At 41.9% G+C, this 21040-nt stretch overlaps 1 protein-coding gene across 2 annotated transcripts in view; it reads right to left on the bottom strand.

The window, feature by feature from the left end:
- Nucleotides 1-10052: 10052 nt before the first annotated feature.
- MAP3K9 (mitogen-activated protein kinase kinase kinase 9) overlaps nucleotides 10053-21040 on the bottom strand; it is a 58408-nt gene continuing 47420 nt past the window's right edge. The window contains exons 11-12 of one of the 2 annotated variants that reach the window (XR_011679223.1): nucleotides 20069-20864; nucleotides 10053-15985 (exon numbers count right to left, since the gene is read on the bottom strand). Coding sequence is in view for 1 of the 2 variants with exons in the window: in XM_071427201.1 (XP_071283302.1) it covers nucleotides 20383-20864 (482 nt within the window). In the remaining variant the exon portion in view is untranslated. Of the gene's footprint in view, nucleotides 20865-21040 lie in introns of both variants that reach the window. The other variant, XM_071427201.1, reaches the window with a different exon arrangement.

Raw genomic sequence — 21040 nt, forward strand, 5'->3', positions numbered from 1 at the left:
TGTTCAAGAGAGCAAGCTAATGTACACCTACAGTGAAAAACACTCGCAGAAAACCGAAGAGAGCTGTGGCCAGAGAAATTAAGAGGCAGGACTCCTAGGATCTACTTCCGGCTCTGCTTAGAGCTTAAATATCTGCAAAGATTTTTTCAAACCTCCTTTTGCCTCAGTTTCTAAACTGTTGAATGATCCATGAAGACCTAGATTTAAGGTGCTAAGTGCACTCAAAAAAAGGTTGTCCACACTTCCTGTGCCCCTGAATCACACCACTTTCAAAACATAAATTGGCAATTCTACCCATCTCCTTCTTCCCTTCTCCATCCTCAACTCATCCTTCTTATAAGTTTTCCCTCGTTGGGGGTTAGGATTTCTCCTTTTTTTTTTTTTTTCCTTTGGGGGGGGGGCGGGTCGGGGGTGAATTTTCTCCCATTTGTTGCTAAGAGACAATAACTATCGATACTTAAAGAGATAAAAGAAATGGCCAAGGTGAGGGAAGGGTGCAGCTAGCCACTCTCTTACCTGGCAGTTTTCTCTTTGGAAGGGCAGAGATACCATGAGATTTTAGCCGGGGAGTGCGGAGCCCGCTCTCTCACTGTCGGCATCGGAGAATGGTCGAGCTGTTGCTTACTGTGGGGAGATTTCACTGCCACCGCCGGAACCCAGCGCGGTACTGCTTCTTCCTTACTGTGCCTTTGCTTGTAAGAGCAGCCATTGAACTGGGACCTTATTAGCACCCTATCACACTGGAAAGGACCTTCACCATCTGCTCGGGTGCCTCAGGGGAAAACCCTTCTGAAGGAGCCTCTCCTGGCTGCTGTCAGGAGCCATCTCAGCTGCTTACGGCTGCAACCGCCCAGCCCTGGCCTTTCTCTGCCACTGCTCCGGGTTCTTTTCGCTACACTGGAACTCTGCACCCCCTGCCTGCCAGGACACCGGGCAGCTCCTGCCAGAGCTGTGGAGTTTCTGATAAATTTCTCTTGCTACACCGGGGTCTGTTGGTCCCTGCCGTTCCAGCCGCTGCTCCCAGGTTCCTCCTAGAGCCCATTTCACCCCCCAGCCCGCCCGCCATTACGGCGTGAGGGAGACGCGGCTGGGCTCGCGCCACAGCGCCCCCTTGCAGGCGCGGGTGAATCAGCGCCCCCGCGCTGCCCTGCCCGGAGCCAGCAGCGCCCCTGCCGGCCATGACCGGAACTGCAGTGCAGGGGAAGGGCCTGCGGCCGACAGACGGCTGAGCTTGGGGCTCTGGGTCTGGTTCTGTTTGTTGTTGTTTGCCTTGCCATACATACTAATAAAGAACTGTTATTCCTTTTCCCCTGTTGTTGCCTAAAAGACCCTTAATTGCAAAGTTATAATAATTTGGAGGGAAGGGGGTCATATTTTTTTCATTCCAAGGGAGGTTCCTGCCTTCCTTGGCAGACACCTGTCTCTCAAACCAAGACATCCTTCTTTTTGGCTGTTTTGTGCACTCATTTAAATTGCAGCCAGAGACATCTGTAGAGGATGTTAGGAAAGCAATTCTAACAGGAAATATAGTGAGGTGATGATGATTTCCCTGCTAATGTAGTTTAAGGAAAGGGAACAAACATGTAGAAATGCCCGCCCCACAATTACTCTCTGTAGCTGCAAAGTGCTGTTATCATCAGGCCACACAGCCAGAAAGGAGGTCACAGCCGTGTGCTGCTGTGGTTTCATGTCCTTACTGCTGCCTCTCAGCTGTCCTGCCTGCAGCACCTCAGTTACCTCTCATCCCTCGATATGGGGCTTTGCTTTGCTTCCACAAGCTCCTGCACCCAAGGCCAGGAGTGAGGATGTGCTGCACGGCCTTGCAGAGTCAGAGGCCCTACCTTGTGTTTGTGTGTACTAGCACTTCACTTATCTGTCTCCCTCCTTGAATATAGAGAAAGTAAAAATTGTTGTTTTTCAGATGTGCTATAGCTCTAACCACCTACTAGATGTGGAAGACACAAGTCACAGTTCACTGGAGTAATTTAGCCATTGAATAACTTAGAGAAACCAGAAGTGCCAGGAAGACATTCTGGGGAGGTGGAAGCACATAATTTGCACTTCAATCATGATGTTCGCTGCCAGATAAAATCAGCACAAGCCTTAGCATGTACCTGGGACAAAAATGACAAATGGTTGATGAGCCCTGATAGACAGAAAATGGAGAAAAAAAATCTGAGAAGCCATTACAGAATCAAATACAAGCAGCTGCAGGAGCTGTTGTTCTGTGATGGTCATACACTCACCTTGATTATTATTTTGTACCTTGTTACTAGCCTGTGGTTGGCACCTATAAATGCAAAAAGTCAGCTCTGCTAGAAATAGATGTGCTCTACAGCAATCAGTATCTCATCTACTCGAAAATACAGGAAAAGGCACAGCTACATAAGCTGCAAAACTGAGTGCTGGCAGATGAGGCTCTGGAAACGCATCCAAGAGGGTCAGGTGGGAATTGGGAAACAGAATGGCAGCAGGAGGACAGGAAGGATATATGGGGGTCGTTGCTCCCAGAGTTAGCAACAGGAGACAGGGTTTCATGGTGCTCAGTCAGCAGACCTGGAGATGTGCAGGCATCCTTATATCTGACAACTCCTGACTATGTGTAAGGCTGCTTGGCAAAAAACACCAAAAGCCCAGGGGCTCCTGAGAAAGCTGTCATTTTGCAGCTTTTGAAGGCACTAACAGCATGCTGCCAAGTCACTGAATGCCTGCTGTAAAATTCAAGCCCTCAGTGAAATGCGGTTTCTGCACAAGCAGCGTGCCGGACAAGGGGAGGGCAGCAAGGTACAGGAACATAGTGCACACCACCTGCTTCCCACAGACCCACAGCTCCCCATCCAGCCTGACAGAGCTCAGCTAATCCATCCCACAGATCCTTTATAGCATCATCTCTTCTCTGCAAGGCTCTGCTTCAGTGTGGTTCAGGCTGCAGAACCCAGATGGGAGCTCTGGATGTTTTCCTTTCCACCCACAGAAGCCCTTTTATCTTTCAGCTGCCAAAGAGGCATGTGGAGCCTGACAGGAAAACAATCAGCAAGTCTCTCTATCAGCCAGAGACATCAGGGACACAGGCATGTTTATACTCTGAGCCCTTATCTGCCCGGATGGAGATGTGTGCCCTTTGAAGAGCCCAAACTGCTCCCTCACCCTGCACAGTGTCCAGAGTGATGATCATTGTCCTGCCCAGATCCTCTGAGAGCTGCTTGGCCTAAGACCCTGGGCACAGCCCTGCTTTTTTGCCAGCTATCTTGGATGAGTGACAAGGGGTGTTGAATGGAAAGGGAATTGTGACCCTTTGTGACTTGTCAGTGCTGGTGTGGTTCTTCCCACTTCCCCTTCATCTGCTCTGAACTGGCACAAAGTGTGCCATGTCACCACTGCTTCTTGCCTAGTAATCATGCAAGAAACAGGCAACAGGCAATCTTTTTTTAAAAAAGGGCTCAGTACTCCTAAAGATGAGGAACTGGGGCAAGGAATATAACTAAAACAATGAAATGGGAAAGAAACAATGAAAGAAAGAAAGTACATGTGTGCCCAGGTCTGCCAATACAAGCTCTAGAAAGGTTATATAAGGTGCTGCTCACATCCACATTGTGCTGCTGTTGGGAGTTAATGCACAGTCTTGGAGACAAGAAGCTTTCAGTCCTGGAATAGGTGCCTCAGCCTTTCTGGGCACTGTCCTCCTGTTCTGCCTGGGAGAGAGGCAACTAGCATCAAAAAGAGCATCTAATCAGCTGTAATTGAAACCAGCCAGCTCCAATCTATCTACCAGCAAAGGGAAGGGCTTCATACAAAATGTCCTCTACTCCTGCAAGGAGGTGTCTGTCCTCATGAGCCTCCTGGGAGTGAGCAGGAGCCCTTTTCTCACAAGAGGAAAACCGAGGAGTGTGTGTGCTAACCATGGATTGCCAAGCCATTGCACGGCTGGGCTGGGAGCAGGTCTGTGCAATGCCCTGCTTGTAGTGCCAGAATTCCTTCAGGTGTACAACAGGTCTTGAGTGTGTTAGTGGCTTCTGTGTTGTGACTGATAAAGGGAATGAAAATCTCTACAGCATAGGACTGTTGGCTGCTGGCTACCACAGGACCTGAAGCAAATCAAATCCAATGACCTCTCTGAGCGAGGTTTCTTTGCCCTGTTGTCCAATGCTCATGCAATAAAAGAAACTTTTATTTTTGGCCTGTCACAGCATAGCACAGAGATGCAGATGTGGTAAACTTCCTCAGGCATTAAAGTGCTGGAATGAAACAGTCATTGCAGCAAGTTTTGTCCTTCAAGTTCTTAAGCAGGACACAGACCATCACATTCTGAGTCATCCAGCCTCACAGCAGCATGAACTTGCTGTCTATACCTTGGGTTGCTTTTTTTTACGATAAATACACTTCCCTACCACCCTGTCACAGCACAAAGCATTTAGCAATGAATAATATTTCTGCACCAGTAGGAACATCCCCTGCAGTTTGAGGATGCAAACAGTTTCTTCCTGGCAATACATAGTGCAGCTGCCAAAGGCTACCACTCTGAGCTGGAACCTTGGTGTTATTTTAAGCACTGTTCCCAGCTGCAGCAGCACTGTGTTTGCCAAAACCCTTCCTTCTAGAAAGGAAGAAAACTAGCCAGGCCATATGGTGTCTTTCAGGGAGATGAAGTGTTGACTTTTCCCAGCATGTCATGAGGATAAAATTAATCCACACTTTAGCATAGCTGGTGAAGAATCTTGCACACCTTTCATGTTCAAACCCATGTGTTTTGTCTGTCCTTATAACTCTGAATTTATGTCACTCAAACTCCAGTTTGATGCCAGGACCTAGATGAATACCTTGTTCATGCCTATCACTGAACAAATATATGGAACTTCCACTGAGCTGTATTAAAAGCCAAAGGTAGGGACCCAACTAGAAGTGCAGATAAATGAGGTCTTGGAGGGACAGGAGACTGATGTCAGACTGACACAGAGGAGAATGCCAAGAATTTGTGCGCTTCTGACTCATCCCTGGCTAGAGAAGGGTGATTAAGATAAGGACTCTGCTCCAAGGTTACCAAACATTTCTGGACAAGTCCTGCTGTTTTTCTGTTCCTCTGCCAGAATTGAAAAGCTTAGACATGTCCACCAGGTACCTGGGTATAAAGGCAGACACAGGTAGTACCCACAGAACCTTCCCAGCTGCCGCAGAGAGGTTTCCCTTCTCATACGCACAGGCATCCCAGGACACAAACCCAAACAGCTGCTGTTCTAACTACCCATCAAGAGACACACTCAACTATCATCTCGGTCAATTTAGCAAATGTTTGCCTTAGATAAGACAAAACTGAAGAAAGGTGAGAACCTTGTGTAATCTAAATCACATTTACTCCTACGCACAGAGAAGTAAATAAAAAAATCTTTTATATTGTGCACTGCAGCCTATGGAGACATATGTATATAATAAACATCCCCATTCTAGAGGTAGTTAAAGAAGGGGTATACTGAGCCATACAGGAAACACATTGGGAAGATGAATCCAAGTGCTCAGTCAGCTCTAAGATCTCCTAGCTTCAGTCTGCTTTCCTATGGCAGATCACAGCAGCCAATATCAGCAAACTGAAGCAGACCCATTGGCAAAGAAAATGGCTGTTTGAGTTACAAGATTAGGCCCGTGGCACTTCAAGTAATGGCTGGCATAGTACTTCAGTCACAAGAGAGAGGCTGATGGGGATATTGCTCAGGGGCAATTTCTCTCAGCTGGTGTTATTCAGATTATGTAGAGGCAACATCCCGATGCACACCAAAACCTTTGGAGAAGAATACATTTACAAAGGGTCTGACATAAGGTTAGGACTTCCTGTCTGAGATGGAGCCCAAGGCCAGAAGCACTGCATCAAAATAAGGCAGTCTGGATGTGCCACGCAGCTTGAGAGGAATTTTTCATAGTATGAGACAAAACAGGATTTGCACAGAGCTGGTCAGGCCCCCAGATTCCCTTAGCCGCATGGTTCCAAAGCTCTGTTCTTAGCTTGTGCGCAATCTTGCAGTTAACCACCCACTGCATAGTTTAGATGAGGAAAGGAAAACAGCTTCCAACACCCTCAGCTGTGGTTTATGCAATACTTAACATTATTGTTGCTCAAAGGCTCTCATAGAAGTTTCTGCTTGACTCTCCTTAGTCCCAAAAACCCTGTTGTTCCTGAGAGATATTGTAAGTGCTGAGAGGTAGCACTTACATCTACAAGACTGTGTAGATTCAAGCCCAGAAAGGACTTGCTTAAAGAGCAGGTTGTTGCAGCAAATTCCTACACTCCACCAGACATTTTCAGTTGTGCACTGTCCAACAGCAATTTTTTAAAAATCTGTTCCATCTTTAGTTGGATGGGAAAGAATTTGCGATTGAGACTTAGACATCTGTTTCTCTGATAGCTGTGTAAATTGAGGAACTCTACAGACTAAATGGCTGTGATGCCATTTCAGAATTAAGATTTGATAATATTGACTCCTTACCCATGTCTGTAGGCAGGGCGACAGTGAAGGACATTGCTTGAAATAGTACTGCTGAAAGGTTGTGTATAACTGGTGAGGAAGTCCTACCATGCATGTAATTTGTAATAATCAATGCATGTGAAGGGAAAAAAACTTCAGGCTAACCCTGAAGAGTTGACATGTAGATGCAAGAAGTGTGGTCCTAATGTCAGAAATGAATGCGGGTGAGAAACCAGTTGGCAAACATGGTTATGACAGATTGATCCAGAGAAAGACATGTGATTGCAGAAAAGGAGATTGGATTATAAAGACAGAAAACTGCATGGCAGAGGAGAAGGCCAGCAGAGAATCTCAGCTGTTTGTACTAAAGATATGAAGTACTGAGGCTGCAGGACTGCTTCTTCCACAAGACTCAGCAAAAACTGAGTCTCTGAAACCCCCACTGGTGGTGAAATCTCCTGGCCCCTCCTCTCATTCTCTAACTACACTTGATTACAATGCTGAACTGCAGAACTAGAAAAAGATAATAATGAACTTTAATGGATTTTGTCATTGAATAGCCGTCTGCCCCACTACGTATGCAACAGCCCCTTCTACAGTTTGGCTGCCTGGGCTCATGGTCAGCTCAGATACAGCTGTGTGGCTGTGGCTGAGACAAGAGCTATGAGAAACCTCATCATAGCCTCCTCCCTTGACCAAGTAGCCACATTTTCTTGCCCAAAATCCTTGCCTCAGCTAAATTATGATTATGGCTTCACTTGCCCAGTACCTTGCTCACCCAGGCCCCTTTCTGCCTTCCTAGCTTGACCTTGGACCTGCCTTATCCCTACAGACTTGCCTGATTATCACGGGACTGTGACTAGCCCCAGTTACTGTCACTTGACCTGCTCTGCTTACCTTGATCTGGGACTGTATCCATGAGGCCACTGCCCTACAGTCACCCTTTGCTCCAGTTCATCTTCCCTTACAGAGCAGCTCCAGTCATAAGTCATTATCAAGAAGTTCTCCTTTACAGTGCACCAGCTTAGAAGTTTCTCTTACCTCTAAGTAAGGCCTGCAAGATCTGGATGTACCTGTAGCAAAAGTGAATAACCAAATGCAATTGCAGGAAGATCACCAAAAGCAAAAATTCCAGACTGCTGCAGAAATAGTAAGCTCTTTGTACAATGAGCAGTTCTCCAACTACTGTCTCAGGGCCCCATTGGAGACCATGATGGTGTACAACATTCACATCCATGAGAGCTGGTTCTTTTAATACTGGCTGCAATCTGTGACAGGTAACCCCATTCATGCTTTTTTTTTTAAAAATTCAAAACCTGTGATTTTTGAAGCGTGATCTGGGGACAGAATAATAAAATTCAGAGCAATTTTTGCAGGCATGAAGTGTACAGACTTTGGTTATATTTAGTAAAGCGATTATGGTTCTGTTCCACTTTGTGTCGGAGTGCTATCAGTTGATCCTGCCTCTTTTCATTCCACTCAGATTTGTCCATTGTTAAATTAATGAGGACTTAACAGCAAGTAAATCACATGCCATTTAATAAGATTTCAGATGAAGCAGCAAAGAGGGACAAAGCATGCTGAAGTCTACTTGAAAACGCTAGAGCTTTGTTCATCCTTAGTTACAATTATTTTCTTTCCCTGCCAAAGCAAACTGCAGTGTCCATTGTGCCCAAGCATGAAGACAAAGCTTGTTAATCCTTGTTAAAAGACTCTGATGTTTGTTATTGTCATGTTCACTCCAGATTATTTTCAAGAGCTTAGTCTGTTTGAGCCTGATAGCAATATGCCTAGAACCTTTTCATGTTACATGTAATTAGGCTCTTGTTAAGCCTAGCTTTAGTAGGTCATCTTCTCCTTTTACTTCCATGTCAGAAGGATTAAGAATGTCAAAATTTCACTAGAAATAGCTGATTAATCAAATTATATGGGCTGCATGATAGAGGAAAGCCTGTCCTCTTCTCCCTTAATCAGCATAGCCTTGGAAGTCCACTAGAAGTTTTATCAAGGTATGCTATGGACTTTCAGAGCACCACTTGCATTTACTATTTCAGCATGTGCCATCTGAATATAATGTAATACATGGTGATTTCCTCACCTGAGCACATTCAGAGCTAAAGGCCACATATGATTTGCACTGTCACGGTAGAACTTGTACACCCAACCCCTACCTACACATCAAACAATGAAAAACTCAAGTTGCTCAGCCTAAAGCATCTGCTGGTGTGTTTGCTCTGCATGGTGCTGCCTCTGCCAGTTTTCATTTAAGACGTTCCTTCTCTGCTAGAAGTTAAGATTTCCCTGCTTAGAAAAGTGCTATTTCATTTTCCTCTTCTAACCCAGTGCTTTGTGCTCCTGCCATGTTCTGCAGAGGCTGCAGCTGCTGGCAGAAATTGATCTGCCACGATGCATGTAGATTTCTGTTGCTGATGAGGCCAGCTTGAACATTAGGGTAACCTTATCATTGTGACAGGTGAGTAAATTCCGCCAGAAAATCTGAATCTTTTAAGACATAATGCTACTTTGCAGAACATTACAGGAGGTAGAAGTATTTGTTTCAGTTTGAGACACTCCAGATTTGGGGAGGAGTGAAAAATAGCTTGAAAAACAAAACACTGTAAGAGACCTTTTGTTAAAGCAAAAGGTCTCTTGTTAAAGCAAGTGAAAAAGCAATTCATCTTGCATGCTATTATTTCTAATAAATTTAATTGACAGTCTGTTCACTGTCCTCCTAGTTTATCACAAAACACAGTACTACAGCACTCTGAATGGAATATATGACTAAAGGTAGCCTACCTATGCATTGTTCAGTCTCTGCATCTGTTGGAAGTGTGGAGGATTTCTTGCATGTACCTGCATTAGAAAAAAAATCTTTTTTCAAAGGAAATTATGAAATTTAAGTACTTGTAGTACATAGTCCTTCATCAATACAGCTACATTTCTTAAAACAGAGAAATGTGAAATTATGGTTTTGTGGCAGAGAAAAACAAAAGTATAATCTAGGATTCAAATACACGACCTGGGAATCAAAACCATGTTATTCTGGCTTTCACACCGACAGCGGATGAAAACAGCTTGGAAAGATCCTTGTTCATGCACCTTTGTCTCACTGAATGATGCGGCAGGGACAAAGGCACAGCATCACAAGTGAATCTAAACCATCTGTTAAATGTCACCGTGCACAAAACATGTTACTGCATAAGCTCCATATCCAACCATTTAGATTCATATTCTAGTTGGGATATTAAATAAAGAGTTGAAAAATCTCAAGCTAACAGAACAGAAATATTAGCCTTAATAAAAATGGTATGCAACTAATTCTTCGGTTCAGAGAAAAGCCAGAAGGGGCTCAGCAGACAAGTACTATGTGCCAACACCTGCACTAAACTGAGTTTTCACAAAAACATTTCAAAAGCCCTATGGAGAACCCAGAGTTGGACTAGCTGACCAGGACTGAGGTACCTAGTGAAGAAAAAGAAACTTCTTGTTGTACTGGGAAAAATTCTGAAATCCTCATAGCAAGGTAATGCCACTTTTATTCTAAATACCTGCTTGAAATTATTTGGAGCACAAACCCAAGAACTCAAGGCCTGAAGACAATCACTTTTATAACAGTTTTATTCAAGTCTGTGTGCTCTAGTGTTGAGACAAGGCCTAGATCAGCATTACACTGTAATACAATAATTTTAGCCATTGAACCAAGCCTGCTTGGCATCCTTGGTTTACAATTTACAGTACATCCAAAAAAAGAGCAAAGAGAAAAGAAATCCCAAAACGTCAACAACTTCCATTAGCTCTTTGCTTCACTTAAATATTGTTCTATAACATAAAATAATTTAATACAAAAAGAACTGTAATCCAAATACACATAATACATTGACACAGAACAGAGGAAAGATACAGCAGATTATGCACAAGAGTATTCAGTTGATGTGTTACCTACAGTGAAACAAATTGGACATTAATATAATTTAACTATTTAAGCCCAAGAGGGTCAGAGGCAACAAGTCCAGGTCACAAATAAAGCTTTTTAAAAATGCAATCTTCTTTTCCTCTAAGCTTACTGCTGTACAGAAGTTAAAGGAAGGCTCCAACAAATCACTTAATTTGACAACATTTCATCACACAAACAAGAAAAACTTGGTGGCCTCTGTCATTTTACTCAATTCTGGGGTACATTGTCATTTGGTAATGTAACTGCTTCATTGCAGGTTCTTCGGGCAAAACATACCTTCAGGTGCTACTTCCATAGCAACAGACTTTTGAACACCATAAACGGAAGAGAAGACATACAGAGGTCTCCAAAACCAGACTGAAATACTCAAGCTATAAGATGAATCCCAGTCCTACAGAGTTTGGAGTTCCTTATGAAGTACCCAACACCCTCTACACAGCGATTTCAACACAAGCGGGAACTATTCCATATCTCAAAGGATCAGACATGGGGGCATGATCTTACACTAGAGAAATCTACTCACCTGGTTATTCAGATTCACAACACTGTACCTAGGAAAGTCAGGTCACCAATTTTTGCATCTGGCTTGAAATAGAAGCAGGAGCAGATTCACAATTAATAAGGCAAAAGAAAGAAGTAGCTTATAAAAAGAAGGAGGAAATACATTCTCTGGCTGAGAAATTCTTGGACTTTCAAAGCCACAGAAGAGACATTGTTAAAAGCACAGGTATTTTCCCTGATTTTTTTCACCACTGTTGCCTGCTCACTCCATATAAGCCTCTCAACTTAAGTCAGGCAAAATATCTCAGATATTTCCAGCTTGTTCTGAATTTATGACAAAGAACTCAAATATAGCAGCACAGTGTGCTGTGCCAACAGCTGATAGACAAGAATCCTAGAACTCTAGTAAAAGTGGTGGATGTTGATCACCGCTGAGCTTGTCAGGTCTGTCCACCAGCCTGGAGGGATGCATTTGTAAAATGAGAAGAAACACTTGAGAATAGGCCTCAGGTTAAACTGCCATTTGCACACACAGCCTCCAGTCACCACTTACTGCCCCTTTACAGCTAGCAATCTGCTAATGCAAAAGTTCTTCACCCCATGTCAGAAAACATTCTCAAAGCTTACCCTGGTTATGGTTAGAAGTAGCAGTCAAATAGGCATGGCATGTGAAACCATGGAAAGGCCACAAGAGTCAGCAATCAAACAGCATTTACCCAGGGGCTTGTTGAGGAACTTGTTCCTCAGGTTAACTGACCTCTTACTCTGACAATCAAGGTAAGAACCTGGTCCTTCACCATCAGTTTCAACACAACAATCCCCCAATTCACATTAAAAGAGCTTTGCTCAGCTGGGGTCTTGTGCATTTTGACCGACAAATACATTCCACTGATTTCAGTGATATTTAAGTATGTGATGAAGAGCTTTCTGAATTGAGGCCTCTTCCCTTTTAACTTGGAAGTTAAATAGCCTAAATACAAACTTTTATTACTAGCTGCTCTTGGGTTTATGTGGTATCTTCTTATAACTGCCAAACATGATGGGCACTGGTGCCCATGGACTTTATGTGAATCTAGGTAAATTCTGCAGTTCAAACCAAGCCATCCCCCAAAGAGATCTATGTTGCAAAAGAATGGATCCTACTCTCTGCCAAGAGCACTGGCCAAATTCAACCAGTTCAGCTGGCAAACGCTCCTGAATATTCTTTCTTTTTTACCTATTATTTTTTCATGTGGCTATATTCTTTACAGTCTGGATATTATAGTTGTCAAGATAACCTTGAAAATAGAGCAATGGCAGAACTGATGGAGTAACAACTGCTTGAGATGCAGTGTGAAAAGTCAGATCTTATTAGCTGCTCTGCTCAGATAGAAATGCTAACCCTGTTGACATTGTAAGAGCTGCTCACTAAAGCATGCAAGACAGAAGAACAAGCCTACTATGAGTATCTGGGCAGTAAGTTGAGGGTGACAACTGATTCTGTGACATTGACCAAGCCTGGGAGAAAACAAATTACCCCAGCTGAGAAGTGGCCACATTCACAAATTCCATCAGAATTCAAGGAAGAAGCTCTGTTCACCTTCAGATATAGTCAGACTCAAGGAGCTCAGTATGCAACTGAGCTAAGCCAAACAGTAATCAGAGGCCAGGTTTGTTCTGTAACTTAACTGCTGCTAGAGGAATTCTTATTAATGAAGCTTGGAACAACACCAGCATGTCCTGCTGCACCATTATAACCTCTCCAGCTAAGATCACGAGACACAAAAGATCAGGACATGGCTAGAGCCATGTTTCTTCTCCCTCAGACCTGTATGCCTCTCCAAGAGGAGAAGGCCAGTTTTATCCAACCTCAACATCTGTTCTTGAAAAAAATGCTGAATTGAAACAATCAAGGTAGAATGGGAGACAGTGTTAATCAGTCTGAAATAGCATATATAAAATTAATTATTCTTGTCTTAATGTTGAGGTTTCAGCCACATTGAACACAATGTAGATTCTCACTAGCTATCCTGGCAACTTAAAGTTTGAGCATGGACAAGATCTGATAGATGTATTTCTGATTAATTAAGGCCCTCTCACCTGCCACCCTCCATGCTTATTTTTCAAATTGTTTATTTTAAGCAAATACTACTTTGGCATTGCTCCTGCAGATTTGTTCTAAGCCCCCTTTTCCTAGCTGTGCATCCATCTGACCCATCAGCAACAGACCTAACAGTAGCCCACTTCAAGCTGGGTTAATAAATCCACCATAATGCACACTAAAAATGTGTCATAGTTCCTTAATATTAGTTCTATTGGGCTGCCTGCACATTATTAGCATTCAGATATAGTAAGGACTGTATTAGGAGCTGATACACTAGGAAAACAATACTGCAAATACAAGAAAACAATCAGGATCGTGCACAGCTCCACTTTAAGAGCACATTAAATTATTAAAAAAAAAAAAAAAAACAAAACTGTTTTGAAAAAAGACTATCATTTCTAAAAGCAGTTGTGACCAATATGAAATCTCCACCTTTTTGACTCTGGACAATCAACTCTTCCACAAATTAGAAACTATCAAGAAAAATGCCCCACTTTGTCCTTTATTGTTTATTTTGGAGACATTAATATCTAAAGCAAGTATAATCTTAACTTAATAGCTGGTTTTACTTTTGCATCAGGAATTTGCACGTCAAAGAGCCAAATACAAGTTTGCCTCTGCCTTCCCATCTCATTGCAACCTTAAATACTTAGAGCAATTCTTACCAAAACTTAGATTTGCTGCCCATTCTATCTCTACAGATGAGGTAGTTCAGGGTAAAACAAAACAAACCAACCAGAAACTGGGTAAGTTGGATGGGGCTTTGAGTAACCTGGAAAGCATCCCCATCCATAGCAGGGGGACTGGAACTAGATGACATTTAAGGTGCCTTCCAACCCAAATCATTCTATCAAATTAAGTAACTGTACATTCCTCAAATTCTTCTTTAGGATCCAACCTAACTATGATGCCGACAGTTTACCAAGTAGCTAGTATTCCTCTGTCCTCTGACTTATATTAAGAAGGATAATTCCACTGTGTTATTTCCTGCCAACCTCCACTTCCACTTCCCTCAGTTATATCTTATGCTTGTAGCGTGGAAATCTTTTAGGTCAAAGCACATCTGAAGTGTGTATGGTTTTCTGCCTCACACTTGTTACTATGGCAACAAGAATAAATAACCAACAAAGATGGGATGGGGCCAAAACCCCAGTGGAGAAATAGGGAGAGGCAGTGATAGCACATGGCTCAACACAGGAGAGTAAATGGGACAACACAAAAGGTTTCCAGTGATGGTATTTGGCCTGAAAGTACTGAAAGCTACAGCTAGGAGGTCCCTCCAAAAAACCAACCCAGGCCCCAGCAAGGAGATATGTGAGATGGAAGGCACCTTGGCATACAAGGATGCACCTAACACATACATATATAACTGAGAGGCTTAAAAACCAAACCCAAAATGAACAATTTCCCCAAACAGAAAACTAACAAAGAAAACCACAGAGCTCAAGAAGCCATTCTCAGTAGGAAAATTATGTTCCTGATTAGAAAAAGGAAGATTTTTCACTATGTACAAAAGGAGCTAAAATGTATTTCTCGTATACAAACGTTGAGGAAGTGCTGAAGAATTTCCAGTTGCAAAAAATGGGAGGTCCTTGTTAGAAAGGAACAATAATAATTCCAGTATCTACATCAGACCCACTACCCAGTCACCAGTGGCAAGCTACTTGTTAATTAAGCACACACTTCCTAGCCTGGGAGTGACTACTTCCAACGTAAAAAAAAAAAAGTTTCTGTAGGTAATTTCAGAAGTTGTGTTTATCTCTGACCAGTGGTAAAACTGTTTAAAAAAGCCAAGAATGGGAAAAACCAAAAGCAAATGCACATTTTAACTGCAGCATGACTTTCTACTAATGCATTCAATAGAAGGAGCACCAGAATAAGCCACAGATTCATGTCCATAATGCCTAATGAAACCGTGAAAGTGAGATTAACAACAATAACTTCTTCTTAAGACTATATTGATTGTTCAACACCAAAAAAGACACAAAAAAAATTTAAACCAAAACCTGGATTGAAAATAAGAAGGAAAAAAAAGCATACTTGGTTAAAGATCCTTTCTGTCCAGCTAACTACCATATTGGCTGGCTGTGCAAAGCACTGTATTCTACTATTAAAATAGTAAAATTAAAAAAAAACATAAGAAGGCATTTTTTCCTATAGATACCTTAATTATATCATCAACCAAAGATTCACAAAGTCTGAAAGTTATGCTCTTTAACAGTGTATTTTGGTTCTTGTATTTGCTGTATTTATTGCTTGTTTGCAAATATGTTTTAATACATGTCTATCCCCTCACTTTTAATGTCCAGTTTTACCCAAATTGTAGTCTTAAATAAGTTCTAAACATGGAAGATAAGAAACTGTTGTTCAGTGACAGGGTAAGGATCAGAAATCTTTTCAAATGTAAATGTCCTTTTTCATACAAAAAAAAAAAGAGCCAAAAGGAGAGGAGAACTTAAATCACACTGCAAGATATAACCCTTCTTATTCATAGGGTTGGTAAGAGTTCTTAAGAGTATCTCCAAAGTGCATGTAAAAGGTTAGAAAGCAAGAAGCACGTTTTCCAAGGAGAAACATTTCAAAAAACCAAAAGGAAACAAACCTATTTACATTAGCTTAGAATTACTTGTAAAAATAACAGGCTATCACTGAATTTTGGGATGTAGGAGAAGGTTTGATTCCATACATCCAATGAGACTCCAGGCCCCATATTCATCCCACAGAGATGAATTAGGTTTCAAATAAAAATTAATCTCAAGACAGAAAGGCGACTCAAGGTCGGAGATTTCCTACATGTTTTATTGAACAAAACACTCCAAAGGCAAAGACCTTTCTTTACTTGACCTTTCTTTACTTGACCATTACTGCCTCACCTTCAACAGGATGAGAGGTATCCAGTTTTGTGAGATATTGAAGTTACATCTCTATGCAGTATTGTCCACAATGTCTCAAGATAACAGCATGCTATGAAGAGGAAGGCAACTACTCCCATTCCTAGAGGTACAGAAAAATATTTCATCATAAAACCATGCTAAACCAGAACGGGTCTTTCCCCATCAATAACAAAAATTCACTTTAAAAATACTCATTTTGTTCGAAAACTACTACAAAAAGAGTATTTTCACCAAGGTTCCCTGCCCCATACTGAATATCAACGCATTGCAATAATAAACTGGAGGGAAAATCTAGATAAAAAGTTACATTTGCACCTCTGAAAATGATTGAGAGGAGATTAAGACTTACTTGCTGGTAAAATAGACCACTGTGCAGTCTTGTAAGAAGAAACAGTATTAGAAAAGAATCTGTAACTATTTAATCACCTTAGTTTTGACACAAAAGCTTTTTCACTCTACTTGTCCCACACTCAATTTCTACGAAACCAGTAGAAATTTATCAAAAAATTTGTCCTTTTTTGCAGTGGTTGCTATGTCTGTGCCTTCCCCCCAGTATCCATATTATATTCCAATTACAGGAAAACTAAACAGGCTACAAGGATAGCATACTTCGAAGGCCTGACAAACTTCTTTCTATTTCATTTCCTAAATCAGCACATCAATTATATAAATTAGTGATACACACTGCCAGCTGACTAAAGAAAAATACAAATATATTTCTAAACCACAAACATTTCTCTCAGCTACAATCTCATTATTACTATCAGTTAAAGAACTGCCACTTCCTCTTTGTAAGGGTTGTATTCAAACATATTTTTCTCCATTCTTTTGTCATTGTTTTAGACTGCTCAGTGACTTTCATGTTTTCTCTTTTCATTTTCTCTGACAAAACAAAAATGCAACTTATTCAGACATTTAGGAAACAATACATTTGTTATAATTTTTTTAAAGTAAGATTTTCACCATCTTCCTCAAGAATACTACTATAAAGATAGGCCAATGATCAATATTCTGAGATTTTTGTTTCCCTGACAAATGGAAATACTAGCAACCAGTAGGAAAAAAAGATTTCTGAGCTGATGGGCTCATACCTTCTCACTGTCTAGTGGAATAGAGTCAACCCCTGCTTTGGAGATTTGGAGCACCTCAGCTCTCACAACTGGGAAGAAAAAAACCCAACAGATTAAGAAAGCAGAGAATTCAAGGCAGGAGGGGACAGATGGATATAGAGAGAGGTTTTGACCTAGCTTAAACATGCACACAGCCTCTGGGCCTCAGGACACTGGCTGCAAAAGCTTTTGGAGTGCATAAGGTAAAATACCTGACAAGTCTTGAGAGCCCCCTCTCTGCCTGCCTGAGAATACCCCACCACCTAGTGAAGTCAGCAGCCTTGTTTTCACAACTGACTCCTCTCGCCTGATAGCTCAGGTTGGCCACTGGAAGACAGTTACAGGTGGATGCTCAAAGACTTTCTCAGATAATTCACATGCTAGGGTCAATGATGATAATTGCATCAAAGAAAGGTTAAAAAAAACCCCAAATAAAAACCACAAAACAAACACATACCAACCAGTATGCTTTCAACTAGTCTGTCTGGCAGCTTTGTAATAACAGTATCTAGTTTGGTAACCCTGACCTGGATCCTTGACTCTTGTCATCCGTCCTACCAAGTTTTTTGATGTAGCAATGTCCACTTGGCATTAGGGAAGATACTCTTTGGAGCAAAATACTTCTCAAAGTTCAGCTACATGCCACCTTCACCAAGTGATTATATAAATGGGGGAGAGGGGCAACAGGGGGTTAATTCTTCATCCTCAACTTTCCTAAGTAAAAGAGGTGACTGAACAACTTGCCTTTACATTTGTCTTTCCTGGGAACTTGACAGAAACCTTAAAAGTTCATTTGGTGAAATCAACTGGCCAGATATTACAAAGTTTAGCAGGCTGAGTTATATCAGTTATATAGTGTGACCTAGAAAGGTGTCCTCCCATTTCATGCAACTAAATGGATTCGAAAGATTTCTGTTCAAATGGAGCTATTCCAGGGGATGCCTTTGCAGAGCAGATGATACTCCCTATGACATTTATAATGATACCTTTTGGATAGAAAACATTAACATTTCAGAACAGCTGACCCAGTTTTGTTCCAGATGTTTTAAAATTATAAGGAAGCCTATGAAAAATAAATTATTTTCATGTCCTTCTTTCAAATCCCTCTGACACAGCCTCTTACTGAGATTGCAATAAGGTTGATTTATAGCACAATCAAAATTAGTGATCTTTTGGATGAGTTTTGCCTTTTTGCTAGTGTCTGGGTCACAAACTGAGTTTTCAGAAATGGAAAGCAAAAGGATGCTTAAGAAATCAATAATGCCAAAGGTCTAAATTTAACAAAATAGTCAGAAATGTTTTCTTTACGTATCTGAATCCCATCTTGCCTTATCATAATACCTTGTCTAAACAGTCAACAGTCTCTCCAGGTTCAACATCTAGTGTAGCACCATTAAGGCTAGCTCTGGAGCATTTAATAGGCAGCAGAAAGTAATCCTGCCATTAAGCATTTTCCATGGAATGTGACAAACAAGACATATGTGACCTTTCAAAACAAAACATACTGTAATTCTGAGAAAAAAAAGGTGCTCTTGACTAATGGGAACATGCCGGTTTCAGTCCTCACTGAAAAGAGGACAGAACTAAAAAGCCTTACACACAGTTCTTCCTCAAACATGCTGGTTTTTAAAATCAGGTTACAAACATCTAAACACACAAGTTCACTGTGCTGACAGCTGCAGGAAGTATTCAGCTCTCCTGCCTTCACAGCAGGACTGGACTGCCCCAACAGGCTGAGCACTGCACTGGCAGCACTGTCAAATGACTTCGCAACCAAGTATCAGCGAATTAGCAAAACAAGCACAGATCTGTACAAAACCAGTGAACAGACATGCTGTACCCTGCAATAAAGCAGACTACCCTATTACACTCACATAAAGGCCACATCCCTTATATATAATGCCAAATTTGGGGAAGATTGAAGCTCTCATTACAGCCAGTAAGACATACCTGCAGTGGCACAGACACACTTGAAGTCTTTGTACAGAAAACTCTGAGCACAGGCACACCCTATCTGTGTGACTTCCTCCTTCCAGACAGGGGTCTGTTCTTGCTCCAGATCTAGGAGTGGTTTACATATTTGAACAAGAATAAAGGTCTACATATCTATAGTGCCCTTCACTCAAAGATCTCAAAGGACTTTATAAACTATTATATATGTCCCAATCCCTTCCCTTGTGAGGTAGGTATTATTCCTATTATTTACAGATGGGGAAATTCAGGCACAGAGGTTACATTATTTGCCCAGGGTCACACAGTGAAGTCAGTGACAAAATAAAACAGAATCCAGATGTTCTGATTCCTGTTTACACAATCCAACTACTAACAAGCCTCATTTCCAAAACAGCCTTAAACAAGTACCAGTGTGCATAAAAACAGTCTTGGGTTTCATTGGTCACTCCTGAAAGGTGTAAGAAAGGAGAAAAAAATAGAAAGAAAAATATTTGGAAACACATAATTTACTTCCTTCTGCAAGCCAACACATCTTTAAAGAAAGTTTCTGCTAACTCCCCTTCCAAAGCTGAGGCAACTTGACTATGAGCCTGAGTAACAGGGAGGGAAGAAAAGAGACTGATGGTAACGAAAGTCTGGGGGAAAAAAAAAATCAAGCTAAACAGCTATACTATAAGCCTTCATCTTGAAAGCAGAGGGCCATAAAATAAATAGGGCTGAGAGGGACCTCAGGAGTTCACTGAAGTTCATCCAACCTACCCTGAAGCCAGGATCAACTACACCTACTTGTTTCCAACAGTTTGGTTCACCTGCTCTCAAAGACCTCCACCAGTGGAGCCGCCATGCCCTTCCCCTGCCATCTGTTCCACCTTACACTATTGCATGAGCAAAAGAGGACAAACAAGTCTTAAGATAGCTACTTCTGCTTTTTCAGTGGGGGTATGATGATTCCCAGGCCTGTCTAATGATCTGAATGTATTTCAGAGAAGGTAGTCTCCAGATATTTATTTGTTTCTGTTCTGGATTCCTTGGGAAAACATCAAACACTGATGTCTGCTGTAGTGTAATATATGACTATTATTTGAAAATACTGATTAATACCAGGATACCAAGATACTTACTGCCAGGCGCCAAATCCTACAAGGTCAGTAACAAAAGACTTTGATACGATAATTTTAGCTCATTGCAGATTCAAACTGCAATAAGAGGGCAGGGAAGACTACAGGAAAACCCCACAGCAAAAGTCAGCAGCTCAGAGTTGCCAAGTTTCACCCAAATGCAGACAAAAATCAGGCAGCTGACAACACATCTTCAGCCGAGGCAGCACCATATGATCTCTGTAGCATCCCTCCATCTCATCTGTTTTCAAAGTGCATTCTCAGTGCAAAAAGTAGGATTGAATTTAGAGGGGCTCACTGCCCCCAGTGGTTTCATATTAAGACCAGAATTCTTGCTTGAGTTCATATGCTGCAGCTTTGTGTGTGTTAAGTTCACTTCTGCATAGCGGAATGGTGCTGTCCTGGCTCTGCCCCTCAGCATCCATGTCCAACAGTGTCCGCTCCTCTGCAGGAGGACCCACCTGGAAAGGAAGCAGTGCAGGCAGTCCAGGTCTCTCTTCTACAGTGCTGCTGCTACTAGCAAAACAAGAGTCCAGATTGCTTGGCGTATCAGTACTTGAACTGTTGGCAGAAGATTCACCCTTGGCATTGCTGGGTGACACAAACCACCAGGGATCGAGCCGCTGCCGACTGGCTGCAGGACGCGGCCGGGGTAGGAACTCCAGTGTCTTGGGTCTTTCCAGTGTGGGATCCTGCTGTGCATTCCATCGTCTCGGGGTTGGAGGAAAAACAAGGTTGGGGTCTGGCAGGCGAGGGACCTCACTGAGATCTCTGCTTGGACTAGGTGTTTTTAATACACCTATCCAAAACAGACAATGTAAGAGAAGAGGGAAAAACATGTTAGCTGTCACTGCTAAGTGATTCCTACAAATCTTAGTTTATTGTATATACAGAGGAAAAACATTCAAAGTAGAAAGTCTTCATTCAGAATCTACAAACACCGTATCTTCAAGATTATGGCAATTTGAAGATGCT

Source organism: Agelaius tricolor, unplaced genomic scaffold, assembly GCF_023055355.1.
Source record: "Agelaius tricolor isolate 1412-34295 unplaced genomic scaffold, bAgeTri1.0.p SCAF_5, whole genome shotgun sequence".
NCBI classification, from domain to species: domain Eukaryota; kingdom Metazoa; phylum Chordata; class Aves; order Passeriformes; family Icteridae; genus Agelaius; species Agelaius tricolor.